Genomic DNA, 21182 nt, shown 5'->3' with positions numbered 1-21182 from the left:
TCTCCTGTTATAAGAACAGGTACGAATATAGTTTTGATGATATCATTGATAATTTGAAAATGTTCCATAGAGTTTGGCGCACAATAAATAGAAATGATGCATATAGGATTTTCTAGTTTCAGAATCACCGCACACATTTGAATAGCGTGACACTGAAAAGAGTGATTGATTTTTTCGCATATTATGTTATCTTTAACTGGTATGGCAATGGTATGGCGGCGCCACCATAGCAATCATCTAAACAATCGATATCCTTTAATAATATTATGCTCCCGTTTTAGCCAGGTTTCGGAAAGACCTGCCATATGTATTTTTTGTGACCATAGATGCTTTTATTAGCCGTTTAATTTTAATTAAATTTATTATTAACTGATGTCGTTCTAGGGATTAGTTTTTCAAAATTCATCGGAGGGAAATCTTTATCTTAATTTATTTTTATGAGATTTGCTTTGATTTTCTTTGAGTATTTGTCATTATCAATAATTTTCTTATGTTCATAGAATGATAGGTTCTGTAACGCCATTAATTTATAAATATTTTTATACCTTCGGTAAACACAGCAATTTTTATTGTTGGCTTCATGGTTTTCTTCACATAGGCAGCATAAATAATTAGCGTCTTCTGAGCACTCTGTTTACTATGCAATCCAGCACATTTTGGGCATCTTTGGTCGTTACGGCATTTCTCCCTAATATGGCCGAAGCGCCAATATTTATGGCATTGTGTGACCTTTTTGATATATGGGCTAACTCGGCACTTCACTGAATGTATTGCTACCTTGTTCTGTTCCTTTGAATGATAGCTTTATGCGTTGCGACACTTAACTTCTAGAATCGGAATTTCTGATTCTATTTCTTCAAAGATTTCTTTCTCAGTAAGATTAATATCGACGTCGAATATAATGCCTTCTCTAACTAATAAATATTTTGGAATATGTGCTTTCAGATTATTATTAGAAAAAAAATGCCATTAAGGAGACTGTTTGGTATCCTTCCGTTCTTAAGAGCTAGTTTGACCTTGTTGTTGCCGATGACTGGGCTCTGTGTAACAGTTTTCCTAGCGCCATCGGGTGAAGTCGTCCAATATTTTTGTTCAATGATTCCACATAAATGTAAAATGGCCCAGTATCATGTTTATCATATCGGATCGGAACATGCAGCTCAAGGTCTTTACCTCGAATGTTATTCGCGTTAGAATCTTCCAGCTCCAAAATTTCAACACTTTGTGTTGAGTTATATTCATCACTCATTTTATCTAGATTTGTTGAGCTAATTGCATTATTTTGTTTTTTATTATTGCCTTTGTGTATTATTTTTTCATTATTGTCAATCATTTGAATAGCTTTAGTTGTCTCTAGACATTCTTGACAATCGTCTTCCATTGCGTCCGAAATTGAATCTTCAGACACATTTGCAACACTATTACTTTGCATAATATTATTTTCAATAATTTTTGGATTCAATTCATTGTTCGTTAGATAACTCCATATTAGTCTTATTATCGACATAATAAGTATTCGTGGCATTTGCTACCGAAACCCCGATTTCAGAACATGTTGGTGGATTTTTATCAGGCGGACAGCCCTTCAATTGTCCGTTTTCGGACTGCATAACATTAAATTAATTAACCACACGGTGAACTTATAATTTCATTGTTTTGTATTATAACCCAGTCAAATTAAGATTTCAGTTAGGAACAATTCGCATAGAGCTGAAATTTGGTACAGATGTTAAATAGGCCATTACAAATGAAATGTCAAAAGTCCCCATCGATCCGACATCTGCGATTTTTTTTTATTCAAGGTAAAAGGTGCAAAATTCTAGTTTTCGCCATTTTCCGCCAGAACCATAAGAAATTTTTAAAAAATATGTTAAATAGGTTTATTAATTCTAAAATTCTTTATTAAATTGTTACTATTAATTTTTTCATTAGATTCACCGTTTCTGAGATATTGCCGTTTGAAATTCATATTCTTCATATTATGCAGCCTTTATACGCCATCAAACGTGTAATATAAGTAAAAAATAAGAGTCTGTTGGTTTGTTTTTGAATAGTATAAGTTTAATGAAGATTTTGAAGTATAAAACTATAATGTCAGCATATGAGTGTTACCCTAATTACCTTAGTTCTTGAGCAACACCCGCCAGCTATGTCATTTTTCTAGTGTGAGAGTGTCACATATGAGTGTTTTTGAATCGAATAAACGAAATATTTAGCTATATATAAATTCAGGGCGTATAATGACAATCTAAAGTATATTTAATAAATATAATATTTAATAAATTTTTATCATAATATTGGATAAATGTGCCAATATCTAGAGTCAACATATGAGATGGAAGATGAACTGTCGTTGCCTCATACGTTTTGGTATCATTATATGATACAATATGCCATTACCAAATGACGAATAAATCTGTATAAGATGGTTTGGTCCAAAATGTCAATAAAAATGTTAATTTTCATTGCAATCTTGATTTAAAAGACCTAACCCGAACAACAGCCGGACAATGTGGAATATAATTCCAAAACTATACACTTTGAATTGTCGATTTTTTACATTTACATCAATTGTTGTTTTAAAAAATACTTATTGTTTCGCGATAAAACAATTAAAAAATCTAAACTGCAACTGGTTTATAATGACACTTATTCCCGATCGAATGGAATGTTTCAAAATATCAACAGCAATGTTCTAGAAATATTGACTAATTTTTTGGAGCAAGTAGAGTAAAGTAAGTAAATTTAATAATTCGGCGATTCAAAGTGAGTTATTTTATAATAATATGTATTGTTAGATTCTACCGTATAAAGGCTGTTGTTCGGCTTAGGTCTCTTACATCTTTTTTTTTTCTTATAAATTACAATCTGTCTAAAATAAAAAGACATTGAGTAATTAGTTTGACAAATAACATTAAATTATAAAAGGAAAATCAAGTGGTTCACCTTTTATTAGTGTACTAAATTATATTATAATTTTGGTATAATAAAGAAAGGTCTCTTACATCTAGATTGCAATTGGGATCAAAATATCTTCAGATCAGATTCATTCGTCTTTTAGTAATGACATACTGTATCATAAAATTAAAATTGGCAGAGACACTTTATTTTCCATCTCATATGTTGCCACTAGATATTGGCACATTTATTAAAGATTATGACTTTGGATTGTCATCATTCGCTCTGTATTCATGTATACTTAATTATTAATTTCTCGTAGGGTAACGTATGGTAATCGCAAAAAAATCTTCAATGAAAATTTTAATATATCTTTACGTTTGAGAGGTTTCTGAACATTTTGGCATACCTTAGAAACAATAGAAGTTTGTGTGTGTGTGTTCAGATACAAATTTCCGTCGACGATTTTGGGAACACGTGTCAACCGATTTGAATGATCCAAAAAGCATTCGATTCCTATTGATAAGGAGACGTGCTGTTTAGTTTTTGGCAAAGCCGTTTCGAAGATACAGGGCAAAAAGTGCCAAAAATAGTAATTCAGTTTTGAAGAGAACGGAGCGATAAGAGAATGATTTCAATTATTTAAAAAAAAACATTTTATTTGTATTGACAAAATGAACAACTGATTAAATTTTGAGGATTGCAGGTCTAGCGGTTTCGGATATCGAGTGAAAAAAGTGAAACAAAAATGCATTTGACGGTCAAAAATGATCATTATTAGATAATGCGCATAGATATAGGACTTAGCGCATTTTTCGCAACTTTAATCAATTTTTATTTAATTTTTATAATTAAACCGCTTCTCATAGGACTCTAATATTTATAGGTGTTCGGTTTGACAATCAACTCTATAACCATGCGAAGTTTTATTAAGATCCCAGAAGAGTAAACCTGATGGTTACCTTGTCAGAAAAAATGGATGTGTGTATACCTCAGAAAAAATGGATGTGTACAAAAAATTTTATTTTTGTATTTCGAAAATTCAGATTTTATTTTTAATTCTGACTAAAGTTCTAATATACTTTGAACAAATAATTTCAACTTTGCTATTCAGTTTATATAATTCTTATAAATATTCGACAATATTACAATATTTATAATAATCTATATGAAAACATTCAATATTCCTCGAACATTTCATTACGGTACGGGAAGTTACAGCAATTTGCCTCAAGGCACGATGCCACACACCCCACAAAGTTTTTTTTTTGATTTATTGTTCATAGCAAACTATACACAGTACATTCAGTACTGTACTAAACTATACACAGTACAAATTGAACAGGCAGCAAGTCAACGGTAATTTGTTGTTTAATGCAAAAGTATTGGCAAATTCCCAACAATGAAATAATATACCAGTGGACCGAATATTTTATGCTACGATATGGCTTTAAACGCGAGTACGTCATCTATAAACCATCAATACTAGTAGCATTGATTTGCCATCTCAAGCGAATGATTTTACAGCTTCGTTTAGATTCGGTACATTGCTGATAAATAATATAAGCACGCTTTGAATTGACTCAAAATTTGGAATATTGCTCTAAATTAGTAAGGCAGAAGTTTTTGGTTATTTTGTAGCGAATTGATTTCAAAATATATTTCAAAAGTCTTCAAAACTTAATTCTTTTTAATAATTTTTGTGATACATTTGATTTGATTATAATTTACATTTACAATCTTTACTTTATCGACTTTTTTGGTGAACTTTCACTTTATAGTATATTTACTAAATAAATACGCCGTTTGAGTCGTTTTGCCCGTATATAAGCTTCAATCAACATAATCAATTTTTTTTATTCGAATCATCCGAATCAGAAAATTTTCAAGTCGGCAAACCACTAGCAATTATTATATAGGAACGAATATCTTTTCAGAATCAACAGTCGCAGCATCAAACGAATCAAGAATCTCAGATTCAACCACAAAAACAAATCCAACAACAACAACAACAATTGCAAATACATAACCAAGTAAGTATTTTTTTTAATGTCTTTATATTGATAATAATAGTGTTATATTTTCCTGTTATATTCTCAAACGCATACTTTCGGTCGAGCTCGTGTCGAGTGAAGACCTCTCATTCTCATTTGTTATATGCTGTAAAGTATTAATTTTTCTATTTGTTTTTTTTTTTTGTAAAAAACTGATTTTTCTTTTCGGTGAAGTGAAAATAGCAGACAGTTTATTAACTTCCCGTAGGGCAAGTATAGTAATCGCAAAAAATCGAAAATGAAGAGTTTTATATATCTCTACGTTTCAAAGGTTACGTCATTTTGGTATACCTTAGAAAAAATGGATGTATGTGTGTGTGTGTGCGTGCGTGTGTGCAGATACAAATTTTCGTCGACGATTTCGGGAACACGGATCAACCGATTTGAATAATTCAAAAAACATTCGATTCATATTGATAAGGAGACGGGCTGATTAGTTTTTGCCGAAGATACGGAGCAAAAAGTGCCAAAAACGGTAACTCAGTTTTTAAGAGAACGGACTGTATTGACAAGATAAAAAATTGATTAAATTTTTGGGGAGGCAGGTCTAGCGATTATGGACTCTCAATAAAAAGAAGTTAAAAAAACGTCTTTTAGCGGTCAAACATGATCATTAGACATATGCACATCAAATTGTCAGATATTTTATAGAGATTTTCATAATTTAAATTGTAAGTGTAAATTTTATTGGGTTCCGTACCAAGATTTTTAATATAATATAATTCCCTTTGTAGCTTCATAAGATACTTATTTATCAGTAGTTACTGAATATTCCTTAATAATGCGTTTCAAATATACGCCAACGCAACTGTCAACGGCATAAGTAGCGGTTTCTAAAATATATTGAATTCTTGTCTATGGTGGAGTTGGAAACACTTGATCCGGATCTCTTTCGACGCGTCCATTAGAACACATGGTGTTTTTCATTAATAGTTTTGTACGATATATTGGTGCACGTAATAAGAATAAATTTGCATTATTATTAATTATTATTAGATTCATGTAAATCATTGATTTATTCTCCCTGGTAATATTTTTAAGTGTTTTATATTCTTAGTTATATCAATTTTTTATAATTTTATTATATCAATGACAGGGAAAACAAAGGATTCGTAGCGTTTCTTAAACAGAAACTTAATGAAGTTAACGGTTCAAATCTTTATCATATCCATTGCATCTTACATCAAGAAGTACTATGCTCGAAAGTAATTAACATGGGGATTGTTCTATCATACATAAAGAAAATTATAAATGTTATAAGACCACGAAGAATAAATCAATGGCAATTTACAGCGATTTAGATAGCGACTACACGAGTTTGAGCTACTAAAAAGTTCTAAAACAATTCTGAGATTTGAAAGGAGAAATATGCAAGTCTTAAGCCGTCTTGATGCAGGACTATACCTTGCTTGTGATTGGGTTAATTCTGACCTTTTCTATTGAAATATATCATTTTAGCTGATAACATAATGCATCCGAATTAACCGTTATATTCTCCTGGGAAAGCTGAAAAATAAACAACTTCTTTAAAATCTTACCAAACATACTGCATCTCCTTTTTCTGGCAAATTTCAGCTTTGCACCTGTTTTGAGCACGTTCTTTTTTGTTTCATGGGCAATTGCGTATATTATATTTTTTACATCCCATTTAACATTTCTAGTTATAATTCGCTTCAAAACCTGATATTTTTTAGGACTTTTCAAAGGCGAATCGCGGACACCAGTGCGACGACACGCGTTTCTTTCTATGAGAACCATTCATTGAGTTGTGAGAAAAATGACAGACCTTTTGAGTGGTCGTGAACTGTTAAACTTGATAAATTTTAACTTAATGGGATCCTCATGTATTGTTATTCGCTGGTTTGCATCAACTAACGCCTTTCTCGCGTCTTTATCAGATTCAACTGTACTGTTTCGACTTGGTGCATCCTAGATATCAAAATACCAGGAATGAAATTTAGCAAACCAATTTTGGCACTTGATATTATCAACACGTGATTTCCGTACAAATCGGTCAATTTCATTTTGACTTTAACAGTAACTTTTCTATAGCAAAAGAGTAAAATATGTCGAAAATGCTGCTTAATTCTTTCCGTATTCAAAGTAGCATCATCCAAAAACTACTGTATGTAATTGATTAGAATTTTTTACACACAGGCCTTAAAATATGTTTTCAAATCATATAATAGTATAATTATAGGGCTTAAGCGTAATGTTAGATTCAAAAAAATATAGTGTAATTTTAACTATCTTATAGATATATTTATGTATCGAATGAATTATTGTAGTGTTTTTTGTCCTTGTTCCACAGAATTACGGTCTCTATGCAGACCGAAACGTATGAATTAATGTAGCAAATTTCCTAATTGCTTTGGTTTTTTTCTGTACTTGATGCTACTGCCCGAATCAACAGACCCATCACAATATATATCAACATTATATATATATATATATATATATATATATATATATATATATATATATATATATATATATATAAACACAAGATAAATTATACCAGACAACTACAAACTAATTAGCTTAGACGTAGTCTCACATTTTACTAATGTACCCCTAGACTTTATTTTAGATGCTATAACAACCCGATGGGATGAAATTTCCCCGTTGACTTCTTTATCCTTGCACTGCTTCAGGGAAACTGTCAAGTTCATTATCTCTAACACTTATTTTGAATTCAATGGCTCTTTCTATTATCAAATTTTTGGGGCGCCAATGGGTCTTCAGCAAGTCCATCTCTAGCAGAAATATCTTTACAACTTCTTGAAAATACAATTTTTAAAAATTACAATAAACATATTTTTTATTACTGTTATGTAGATGACATTATCACTTGTACCCTAGTGATGATGTCACTATGATAATTGATCAATTTAATAACGTCAATAAAAAATTAAAATTTACAGTAGAATTGGAGACACTGAACTCGATAAGTTTCTTAGACATAAAACTTATGCGTACTACGGATAACAAACTAATAACAAATTGGTACCAAAAATCAACTAACTCTGGACGTTACCTTATTATTTTCCTTATCATCCACTCAAAATGAAAATAGGTACTATAATAAATCTAACTGACCACGCAATACTTCTATCGGACAAAACATTTTGGGACAACAACATCAATTTAATTATGAAAATTCTAACAGATTACTCCTATACCATAAAACTTATAAACTCCGTAACCAGTAACAGACGAACATACCTTTTGAATAAAATGATCAATTCTACAGTACAAAACGATTTACCTGACTCAGAAACTCTTTCTGGTGTGATATGTTTGCCATACATTAAAGAATTGTATGTTCCTTGGAAAAAACTTTTTTATAAATCTGGACTCCGACTTGTAAACGATTTTTGTTCAACGACTAGTACTATTTTTACCAAAACAAAAACCCCTTTTAATATCGAACGACTTGGAAATCTCGTCTATCAAATTAATTGTCTAGACTGTAATTTAATTTACATAGGAGAAACAAGCCAGAACTTAATGAAACGTTTACAACAACATAAAAACAATTCAAAAAATCCAAAACAGTTTAAAACTATGATAGCAGAGCATATTTATACTTTAAAACACAATATGAACTTTTCTAACTCGACTGTACTACAATTCGAACAAAATTTATTCAAACGAAGAATTATAGAAGGATCTTTTTTAACTATTTACAGCAATAAAACAATAAATAAACTGAATGAACTTAACACGCTGTGCGACACAAACCTCTTTTATTTAGATAGTATTTCCAAATTTCTCACAAAACAATAAAAACGACGCGCAAAGGATTCGCAATTCGTTCCACACATGTGTAGAATTTTGGTAAAAAATTTTTTTTTAAAAAGTCCTTTCTCCATTATATCTTCAACCAGTCTATGAACAACACACTATCCAATTGTGATGTTTTAAATTAGTTTTTTGTGAAAATATTGTGTAATTACAAGTTTAATGTTTATAATACATAGTGTAGTTACCATATCTTGATACCATGGATTACTAAAATTTTCCAATTTAACACTAAGATTGACTAATTGTAAGTACTATTTACTATTTTATTTTTTCTTTTCACTCCAATTCAATTGTTTTAGTTTTAATTTTATTTTTAGTTTCCACTGAATGAAGGCTAGGATTATAGCCGAAATGTATATGGATTTAAAATAAATTTTTGAAAAAAATTCATGTTTTTTTTGATATTATGCCCGATTACCAGACTTTGTTAATACATATGTCAACATCAAATTCAGAATCATACAAAATATTATATATATATATATATATATATATATATATATATATATATATATATAAAACAATAACGTTGTTTTGCTAAGTATCTCTAAACAATTTCTATAGAATCAAAAAAATAAATTCTTTATTTTAAATGTGTAAATAAAATTAGCGAATCGGATTATTTGATGAAAACCTGACCTTCTTCGGGTAGTTAAAAATGAATTATCGGGTTTTGCTCTGGGTAGTTAAAAATGAATTATCGGTAATAATGTATCAAAATCTTAAAACTTTAAATGTGCCAAATTAATTTAAATATAATCAGTTTCAGATCAGGTTACTCTTATATATTTTATATATATATATATATATATATATATATATATATATATATATATATATATACATACTAGCATACCCTGCCACGCGTTGCCTATATATATATATATATATATATATATATATATATATATATATATATATAAGAGTAACCTGATCTGAAACTGATTATATTTAAATTAATTTGGCACATTTAAAGTTTTAAGAATTTGATACATTATTACCGCGCTTTTCATGAATTCATTAATTTTTACAAAACCCAGTAATTCATTTTTAACTACCCGAAGATCAGGTTTTCATCAAATAACCCGATTCGCTAATTTTATTTACACATTTAAAATAAAGAATTTATTTTTTTGATTCTCTAAAAATTGTTTAGAGATACTTAGCAAAACAACGTTTGACGGGTATATGAATATGTATATATTTATTTATTGAGCTTGGCGATAATAAATAATTTTTAAATAATTTTAGGTAGATCAAGTTCAGCAGATTCACGTTTCTAAACGAATGCCTCGAAACAAAGTTAATAGCAAACCACGAGGCCGCATGACTGCGTACGCATTTTTTGTTCAGACATGCCGGGAAGAGCATAAGAAAAAACATCCTGATGAAAATGTTATATTTGCCGAGTTTTCTAAGAAATGTGCTGAGCGGTGGAAGGTATTATCAGAAATCTTAAATGTTTTTATTATAATATAAATTACATAATAGATCACTGCAATATCTATCTTTCACTATTTTGAATATTTTTGAATTATTATATATTTAGAATGTTTCAATACCATTATTTTTAAGCCTAATCATTATAAATTAAAAAAGTTTAATCATTCATAAATTAAAAATGAAAATATTGAACATTTTGATCAAATTTACAATAGATTACACTGCGTGACACAATTTTTTTTCCTGAGATGCTATGATGGTTTTTGAGTAATTCGAGGACGCTGATTTGAAAAAAAAAAGTAATGGAACTTTAGATAGTTTTTCTCATAACACAATAAAAAATTACACATATTTAACTTCCCGTAGGGTAAGTTATAGTAATCGCAAAAAAATCGAAAATGAAAATTTTGATACATCTTTACGTCTCAGAGGTTTCTGAATATTTTGGCATACCGTCAGAATGGGCTGGTTTTTTACATATGCTTTCTGAACAGTTAAAAGAAGACACACTCAAAATTTGAGCCTTGTGCGAGCAAGTTATAAAATTTTTTTTTTTACATTTTAAGGATAAAATCCAACGTACTAATTTTGTCACGCAGTGTTATAGATCATTCAGTTATAATATTCTCATGTTTCAATGTTACATTTTCAAATATGTTAAATCGGTCAAATTTTAGAAAGAATGCTATAATATTATATTTTTGAATTTTGTTCTCTAATCTTTCAATTATCATTATATTTATTCTATTTAAATTTTATAGGTACAAATGACATTTTTTAGAATTATTACTATTACATAAGATATGTTCTATTAATTGTATGAGATTATTATTAATTTTAAGTGCTTTATATAAATAAAAAAGCATAATGTTAGCTATAACTGTTTGCTTTCATTTTTCTGAGAGCATCGCCCTGGAGGTGGTTCAAAGATTATTCGATTTGCATATAACATTTTCATATAACATATAATATTTTATAAACTTTTTTAAAAATATTATTTTAAAATTTAAAACCGTTACAATTTTTATATTTTCATTTTATTTATTCTATTTTTCAATTCTATATTTGCGGAAATTTTACTATTTTCTTTCTTATCATGTTTCTCACTATATTTGTATGGAATTTAATTGATTTAATGGCTCATTAATTTAATTCAATTTGAGGTGTAATTTTATACTTTATTGTCATCCTTATCAGGATGTAAATGAATATACAAATTGTGCGTGGATACGAGTTGTGTTATGTTCATAATTTTAACAAATTAAGGAAACTAATTTTGTAGTATTGTTCCATAACTTTACTACTTTCAACATATTAATCCCAACTTTAGTTTCAGTTTAACGACTCCAAAAAATGGAATTAGTTATATTATGTCGAATGATTCTAATCAAGTTCTTAATTACCTGATTTCAATCAGATTTTTCTTTATTTAAACTAATCATATTAAACCAATTGCGTTTCGTCCTATTTCTTATTGCAATCAAAACTAGTGGTATATGGCATCGTGCCTTAAGGCAATTTGCTGGAACTATCCGTACCTTAATGAAATATCCGTGGAAATTAAATGTTTTCAATTAGATTCTTATAAATACTGTACCGTTAATTATTCGCGTGTTATAGACAAAATATTAATTGTTTACATATCTTCTTCTATATATTTAAAAATAAGTCGGGTTTTCCGTCCTGGCGAAATAACTCCAGAACGCACGAACCGATTTCGACAATTTTGCATTCGTTGGAATGGTCTCGGGCTCCGCAAGGTTTATAGCTAAGAAAACTGAAAAAAATTCAACGGAAAATTGGAAAACATATTTTCTTTTTCTACATGCGGCGTCATCTCTGATACTTAGCATGTACTACAAACCAAACCGCTGCCGGTAGATACATTGACATCTCAGTGTTCACAACTCAGTTAGGGTGCATTCGACTTGGACGCTTACGCGCTGTGAGCGCTCACGCTTATAAGCACGAATTTTTAGCGTTCGACTTGGCCGATAAGCGCTTAGAATCGATAACTAAATTCCGTTCGTTTTGGATACTGTGAGCGTCAATAAGCATCAAAATGGCGGCAACTGGCGGTAACGGTAATTGTGTAAATTTTATCACTTTCTGGATCATTCAGCGGGATTATAAAGAGTTTAACAATTAATAAATAAATGAAATTTGGTTAGCTTATGCTTAATTAATAGTAACATTAAAATTAAAATTTAAAATTAATTGAATTTAAAATTAATTAATTTAATATTAATATTAATACTAAAAAATAAATGTGATATACAACTTGGCATTTTTGCGGGATTATAAAGAATTTAACAATTAATAAATAAATGAAATTTGGTTAGCTTATGCTTAATTAATAGTAATATTAAAATTAAAATTTAAAATTATTTAAAATTAATTAAATTTAAAATTAATCAATATTAATATTAATATTAAAAAATAATTGTGATATACAGCTTGCCATTTTTGCGGGATTATAAAGAAATTGACAATTAATAAATAAATGAAATGACAGATAGTAAAAACAACTGACGCTCACGCTCACGCTGCCCTACCTCTGTGGCGTGAGCATATGTGAGCGCAAAATATGTGCTACGAGCATCCTACGATGATGCTACGAGCGTACTTATGTGACACTTACAGCGCCAAGTCGAACGATGAAAGCGCGCTCACGGCGCGCTCACAGCGCGTAAGCGTCCAAGTCGAACGCACCCTTAAATTCATGTGACAGTTTACTGTGAAATTGTGCAAAAAAGTAAAATAAGTTATTCTTTGCTTAACATTTCAATTGGAAACCATAAAATCGATCACGTGTTTTGTGAAAATTTTTGTCTTTAAGGCAGGCGTTTGTCTTTAAGGTGGTAAGTTAAACTGTGTAAATTATGTGGATCGTGAATTTGAGTTTAAATTCACCACTCTGTCCATAGTCTAAAATGCCTATAGGACGACGTGCGAACATCGGCCGCCGCACAAGACACGCAAGCCAGCAGCAAGTGTATTCACTAAACTTAAGCGAAGGCAGATAATATGCCCGGTTAAGAGAACGCATCAGTACACGTAGATCATTGGCATCATACAATCGCTTGGCATTCGAATATGATCCCACTGCGAACTACAGTGATGATAAAAATTTTGATATTGGACCAATGACGACTATATGCTGATATTGCAATGCGTTAAAGTTTAAAAGAGAAACGGCTGGATTGTGCTGCGCAAGTGGAAAACTAAAACTGGATCCATTACTTGCACCACCACCGCCACTGAAATCATTGTTTGGCGGAAGTGACCCCGATTCCAGCCATTTTCTTCAACACGTCTTTCAATACAATAACTGCTTTCGCATGACTTCCTTTGGAGCTAATATCATTCAAGAAGGCGGCTTCATGCCGACTTGCAAGGTAAAAGAAACATCGCACATAACCAATCACTCACACCAACACAATGAATTGCACACTACACACTACACCATCACACGATCAGAAGTTACACCGTATCTTCAACTAATGATTGTTTGCAATTACAGATACAAGGACAAATATACCATTTGCATGGTTCAATGGTGCCAACACCAAATGAACAGCATTAATTTCTGCAAATATATTTAATTTCGTCGATGGTGGATCAGCTGAATGTGCGGTGCAATATGCAGGAAGAGTTAAAGAGACGAGTTATTGAGTTGCAAGCATTTTTACACGCTAATATTGCTGTGGTTAACATGTTCAAAACAGCATTGGAACGAATGCCATCAGATACGCACAAATTTGTCATAAGAGCGGACTGTATCCCAAGAGGTGAACATGTGCGAAGATTCAATGCACCCACCGTTAACGATGTTGCTGCAATTATTGTTGGCGGTCCAACTAAATCGCGAGACATTGGGGTTTCCTGGAGAACGATTCTCATTGGGATCTAACACTTGCGGATTCAGTTGTTTCATCAAATACGTACCAAATACGAACGCTGTTCGCAATTATCATCACCACATGCTTTCCTTCACAACCAATACAATTATGGAACAAATACAAAGGCGACATATGTGAAGATATCTTGCATCGCTTGCGCATTCAAACTAATAATCCTGATATCCAAATAACCGATGAAATCTACAATAAAGGATTGATTGATTGATTGATTGACTATTGCAAACAAGCTACTAATTGAAGTAGGGATGATTGCGCCAAATCGATCGATGCACGATGCTTTCAACCAAGAATTAAATCGAGAGCTGCAATACAATGTTTTGATACATTGCAGGAATTCGTTCGAAATAATGTGCCGTTGCTGAATGAACAGCAAAAACAAGTATACGAAATATTAATGCAAGCGGTGGTCAATAATACTGGTGGTCTATTCTTCCTGGACGCACCTGGAGGAACAGGGAAAACATTTGTCATTTCATTGATTTTGGCCACTATTCGATCAAGATGTGACATAGCTTTGGCATGTCATTAGCATTATCTGGAATTGCAGCGACTCTTCTAGATGGAGGTCGTACTGCACATTCTGCACTTGAGTTGCCACTCAATTTAAACACAATTGATACTCCAACATGCAATATTTTCCGATCCAGTGCAATGGGAAAATTGTTAATGCATTGCAAGCTCATTGTTTGGAATGAGTGCACAATGGCACACAAGAAATCACTTGAAGCACTTAACTTCACACTGAAAGATCTCCGGCGAAATAACAACATTTTTAGCGGCTTGTTGATATTGTTGGCAGGTGATTTCAGACAGACGTTGTCAGTAATTTCCCGTGGAACGCCTACAGATGAATTGAATGCCTGCCTGAAAGTATCACCTTTATGGAATAACGTAAAAACATTATCGCTAACCACTAATATGAGAGTTCAACTTTAAGATGATCAAAGTGCTGCACAATTGTCCAAACAATTGTTAGCTCTTGGAAATGGGAAAGTCTCAGTTGATGCGACATCTGGATTAATTACTCTTACCAATGACTTTTGCCGATTTGTAGACTCTCAATTAGCTCTTATTTAAAATGTTTTCCCAAACATTAGTGAAAATTATCACAATTATGCTTGGTTAGGTGCGAGCAATTCTTGCCGCAAAGAATAATGATGTACAGGCACTGAATTTCACCATTCAGTCAAAAATTGCTTTCGATTTGGTGACATACAAATCCATTGATTCCATAACAAATCCCGATGATGTAGTAAATTATCCATCGGAGTTTTTGAACTCTCTGGAGTTACCAGGATTTCCACCACATAACTTGCAACTCAGAGTTGGCACATTTATAGTGACATTGAGTAATTTGAATCTACCGCAACTTTGCAACGGTACTTGACTTTCAGTAAGAAGACTTATGTCGAATTTGATTGAGGCAACCATTATTAACGGAAAGTACGCAGGTGAAAATGTATATATTTCTCGAATGCCAATGATTCTGACTGGTCTTCCGTTTGACTTCAAACGATTGCAATTTCCGGTTCGCCTTGCGTTTGCAATGACAATAAACAAGTCGCAAGGCCAATCGCTTAGTGTTTACGGAATAAATTTAGAAAATCATCGTTTTTTACATGGCCAGTTATACATTGCCTGTTCACGAGTTGGGAAACCATCCGCTTTGTTTGTGTTAACGACAGGCCAAAAAATAAAAAATGTAGTTTGCCAAAAGGCTCTTCAATAAAACAGATAATTTGCAGATTCACTTTCATTTACTTAGAGAAGTTTAACTCATTTTTGTAATCGAAATAAATTCATTACTGTTGTGTAATAAAATCAAATTTTTGCTTTACAAATATAAAACAAACAAAAAATTTCTTCATCTTTCTCACGAAACCATCTGGTGGCGAAACGGAGTTCGTCGGGTTTGCTAGTTAATATATAAATTGGTCGATGACGTTTACTTATATTTTCGTTTAAGTAAATAATTAAAATATAATCAATCGGATTTAAAATGAAGGACATTTAAAAGAATCGTCTAATATTTAGAAGAATTATAAAAACTGAACTGCAAAGTGAGTTTAGAACTTTTGTTAGAATTATTTTGGAAATTTAAAAAAAAATTGGTTAAACATTTTTTTCTCTGCCTAAAAACAATCGTTTCGACAACACAAACAAAAAGTTATTTGAATCATTCAAATCGGATGCTTAGTTCTCTCAAAAACTACCATTTTTGCACATTTTCCCCATCGTTACGAATTGAATGTTTTTTGAATTATTCAGATCGGATGCTCCGTTCTCTTAAAAACTCGAGTTCTATTTCCTGCACTATTTGCTCCATATCTTCCAAGCGACTGAAACTGTTTTTGCCAAAAACTAATCAGCACATCTCTCTATCAATAGAAATTGATAGTCTTTTGAATCATTCAAATGCATACTTACGCACACACACATACATAATTTTTTTTAAAGGTATGCCAAATTGCTCAGAAACCGTCAAAACCTGAAGATATGCAAAAGTTTGGACGATTGCAATAATTTACCCTACGGAAAATTACTAAAAAAACTCTATAAAATGATACGCAAGCCGTCTGTACGAAAACTACCGGATGAAATAAAATCGATCACAAATTTAAATAAATTCAAAGCGTATGAGAGGTGAACTATATTAATTTTATTATTATGTAGGAAAAGATTTGTGTTCAGGTTATATAAATGTGTATGTCTTCTATATTTATATAAAATAAATAGCTCAATACATTAGAAAATTAACTCAAATGAACTATTTGTGATGTTAAGTGTATCTTTTACGCCAAGACACATTTATGACTGAAAACAGATTGTATAGGATATATTTTATAAATGAGAAAAGTTACAGATTCAGGCTTACACGACTCATCCGACTTTTTATCCGAATTAAAAGATAAGATTTATTTAACGAAATGCTGATGGCAAAATCTGTTTTCATTAAAACAATGATTAAAAACCAAAAGGCCTGTAAATCATCGGTTACTATTACATGATGGCAAATAATAATGACAATATCAATTAGCGGTAGCGGACGGAATACAAAAGTTTATTTTTCTACATGAATGAGGGACTATCTCCAACGCATCATGAATAGCATAATTAGAGTTAACATCATCCGTCTCTGCCATAACAACAACATGATCACGAGCTCCAACATTTGCTACTTGATTCGAGATAGCAGCTACCGCGCTTCAAGAACTCAGCACCTGGTTTGACCATTCCAAAAACACACTAATTTGATGAATTAAAAATCTACTTAAGAACTCGGACCAAGATCTAAAAAAAGTTGTCTGTGTCGGGTATGCGGCATATGTTTTCAATGTAGTTTTTGCCGCTGCACACGAATCTAGAGAAAAAAATGGCGGTCTAATGACAAAAAATTGTAAAAAAAAAAAAAAAAAATTGATCTACTACATAAATATCTACTTACTTAATTATCTTTTCTAAGGTAATCTGTCACCGAATCCCAATATAGGTTGAAATCAAATGTCCAACACAATGATTAATTTGCTGGTAATTAGTCTCTTTTTCCTCTACTAAGACTATGAGAGGCAGAGTTCCTGAAATAACGCACACTGCTTCCTTCGATATTGTGCGAAATGCGCAAGCAACCCTTAAAGCACTCAGAAGATATATGACCCTGCCAATCTCCGCAATTTTGAGTCTTAAGAGCATCAGCATATCTGGAGATAACATATGTAATCACCGAAGTTGTAACCAAAGATGACAGTATTATTCTTCTGCTTTGTTTTGGCCCTCCAACATTAGGCATCAGTCGAATGCCAGTCCAAACTACAGACCCCTCAGCACTAAAGTGCTCCACCTGTTGTTTAAAATTTAATCTAGCATCAAGCATTACGCCAATGTAAAAGATGTAATGTTTTGACAAGATTTCTAGATTTCCAATCTCCAACTTTCATTGTCACTATTATTTTTGTATTTTATTATTTTTTCTATAATTATTCTGGTTATAAGAACAGTTTCACTCTTTTGTCGTGCCGATAGGAATTTCATTGTTTCCATCCAGCGATTAATTTTTCTCAAAGTTATGTCAGATAGACTTACTATCCTATCAATTTGTTTGGGAACATCATGTGCATATGCTACTAGTTTACACATGGTGGACTTCAACCTCAAAAAGCCATCATACATAATATTCCACAGCAAAAGGGTTAAATCACAGCCATACGGCACACCGCTTGATCAAGTTTTGATCAATATATGAAAGTCATTGATCATTTTATAATCTCTTATATTTTGTCTATAAAATGCGAATAATGAAAGTTACAGCATTTTTATGAATCTATTTGAAAGTATTTAATATTCCTCGAATATTTCATTGCGATACGGAAACATCCAGCAATATGCCTTAAGGCACGATGCTATGCATCACTAGTTTTTTATTTATATTTAACGTTTGATAGCGTACAAAGGCTGCATTTTATGAATAAAATGAATTTTTTGACTTTTCAAATGGCAATTCTAACTAAAACAAGAAATAATATGACTAATAGTATGACTTTAATTACATTATTGTTTTAAATATTATACATAATTTAATTCTATTATAAATATATAATTAACTTCCCGTAGGGTAAGTTATTGTAATGGGCCGAAAATCGGAATTGAAAATTTTTACATTTCTCGACGTTTTGAAAGTTTCTGAACGTTTTGGCATACCTCAGAAAAAATGGATGTGTGTGTGTATGTGTGTATGTATGTGTGGATACAAATTTCCAGTCACGTTTTAGGGCGCACGGATCAACCGATTTGAATGGTTCAAAAAACATCCGATTCCTATTGATAGGGAAAAGAGCTGATTAGTTTTTGGCAAAGGCAGGTCCAGTCGTTTCGGAGATACGGAGCAAAGAGTGCAGAAAATAGAAATCGTATTTTTGAGAGAACGGAGTATCCGATTTGAATGATCTAAAAAACATTCAATTAGTAATGATTGGGAGAAGTGTTTATTAGTTTTTGGCAAAGGCAGGCCCAGCCATTTTGAAGATACGGAGCTAAATATGTAAAAAATGGCAGTTTTTGAGAGAACTAAGCGTCCGATTTAAATGATTCAAAGAACTTTCTGCTTGTCTTAACAAAATAATCGATTTTGGAAAAAAAAATTGTTCCCTTTTTTTCTTTAGTTCTTTTAGTTTTTTGTATATCGAAAATATTTATTTTTAATTCTGACTATAGTTCTAATATACTTTACAAATAATTTCAACTCTGCAATTCAGTTTATATAATATTTATAAATATTAGACAATGTTACAATATTTATAATAATCTATTTGAAAACATTCAGTAATCCTCGAACATTTCGTTACGGTACGGGAAGTTCCAGCAATTTGCCTTAAGGCACGATGCCACCCACCCCACTAGTTTATAATTTTTATATAAATGTGTGTAATGCTTGACAATAATAAATGTGTGCATCACCAGTGGCGGATTAAGCTTTCTGCCGCCTTAGTCCCTATCCGTTCAGGCACTCTTTTTAATAGACAAAATTTTACTATTTTAATTAAACAATTAATTTTAAATTATTTAGATATAATTTTTAACTTTGCGTTAGATAACTTATAGTAATTGCAATCACGTTTCAAGGCTCTCTGAACATTTTGGTATACTTCAAAATGTGTATGTGTGTATGTATGTATGTATGTTCGATTCCGATTGATACGAAGACGTTCTGATTAAGTTTTCGCTAAGGCTGGTCTAGCCGTTTCGAAGATAGGAAGCAAGAAGTGCAAATAGAAATTAGACCCTTACACCTTGAATCTTTTCCTTATGTCGTATTTTTGTAGAAAGTAAGCTGACTGTTGATCCATCCATATTTCATTACTTCATTATTAGAAATTATTTACTAGAGCTAACTTCCCAAAGGAGCAGTTTGTTTGAAAGTTTTGAAAAAAGAGTTTTTTGCAAAGCAATGTTCACAAAATTTGTACTTATTATTAATATTCTTATAAAGTATCTGATAATTTGATGTAAGTATGTCAATGATCATTTTTCACCACCAAGTGTTATTTCCATAATTTTTTTCTGAATCTTTACAATCGCTGAACCTGCTTTTCCAAAAATTGGCTAATTCTTAATTTCGTCAATATGAGTAAAATGCTTTTTGAATCATTCAAATCGGACACTCCGTACGCCCAAAAACCGAATTTCTATTTTTGGCATTTTTGCCCCGCATCTTCCAAATGGCTGAACCTGTCTTTGCCAAAAACTAATCAGCACGTTTCCCTATCAGTAGGACACACAAACATCCATTTTTTTAAGGCATACATGTTTAGGAACCTTTGAAACGTAAGGATATGCAAAAAAAATATTTTCATTTTTTTGTGACTACCATAACTCACCACGCGAGAAGTTAAAAATGAAAACAAAATTTGTACTAATTATTAAAATTTTTGTAAAAAAATCTGATAATTTGATGTGCAAATCTACATTGTTTATTTTTGACTACCAAATTGCACTTTTTTGGATCACCAAAAACTCTGACTCTGCCATCGCATTTCGTCGCACAAGTAAAATGTTTTGAATTTTTTAATCGGATAGAGAATGGGCCTCTAAAAATTGAATAGCTATATTTTATCATTTTGCCCCCTATTTTGAAATGACTAAAACTGTCTTTACGAAAAACTAATCAGCACATTTTCCCGATAATTGATCAATCGGTTGATTCGTCTCAAAAACGTCAACAAAGAAATGTAACCGCAAATACACAATCATACATTTATTTTTCCTAAAGTATGCCAAAATGTTCAGAAGTGAAATGAAAATGAAACGTGAATATTATAAACAATTTCATTTACGTTTCGTTTTTCTAATTATTATGACTTCCCAATGCCAATAGGTGGTCAGAAATGATCAATGAACATAAGCACACCAAATTGGCAGATATTTTAGATTAGGTTCACTTTTATCTTATAGATGTCATTTTAAAGAATAAAGATATATACGAACAACGAAATAACTAGCTGTAAGTGGAATTCTGTCTTAAGGCAATTAGGGCATCGTGCCTTAAGGCAAATTGCTGGAACTT

The 21182-nt window shown here is 31.5% G+C and overlaps 1 protein-coding gene across 1 annotated transcript in view; it reads left to right on the top strand.

Annotated features, from left to right (window-relative positions):
• Positions 1–21182, top strand: part of LOC113370450 (high mobility group protein DSP1-like) — a 106868-nt gene that overhangs the window by 45488 nt on the left and 40198 nt on the right. Inside the window, exons 2-3 of the mRNA XM_026611118.1 lie at positions 4836–4931; positions 10011–10199. Of these exons, the coding sequence (XP_026466903.1) occupies positions 4836–4931; positions 10011–10199 (285 nt within the window). The remainder of the gene's footprint in view (positions 1–4835; positions 4932–10010; positions 10200–21182) is intronic.

The sequence above is a fragment of the Ctenocephalides felis genome, unplaced genomic scaffold, assembly GCF_003426905.1.
Source record: "Ctenocephalides felis isolate EL2017-DRISC unplaced genomic scaffold, ASM342690v1 CF-g0.4_SCAFFOLD_01492, whole genome shotgun sequence".
Taxonomy (NCBI): Eukaryota; Metazoa; Arthropoda; class Insecta; order Siphonaptera; family Pulicidae; genus Ctenocephalides; species Ctenocephalides felis.
The sequence above is the reverse complement of the archived record's forward strand: the minus strand, read 5'-3'. Positions and strand labels throughout refer to the sequence as shown.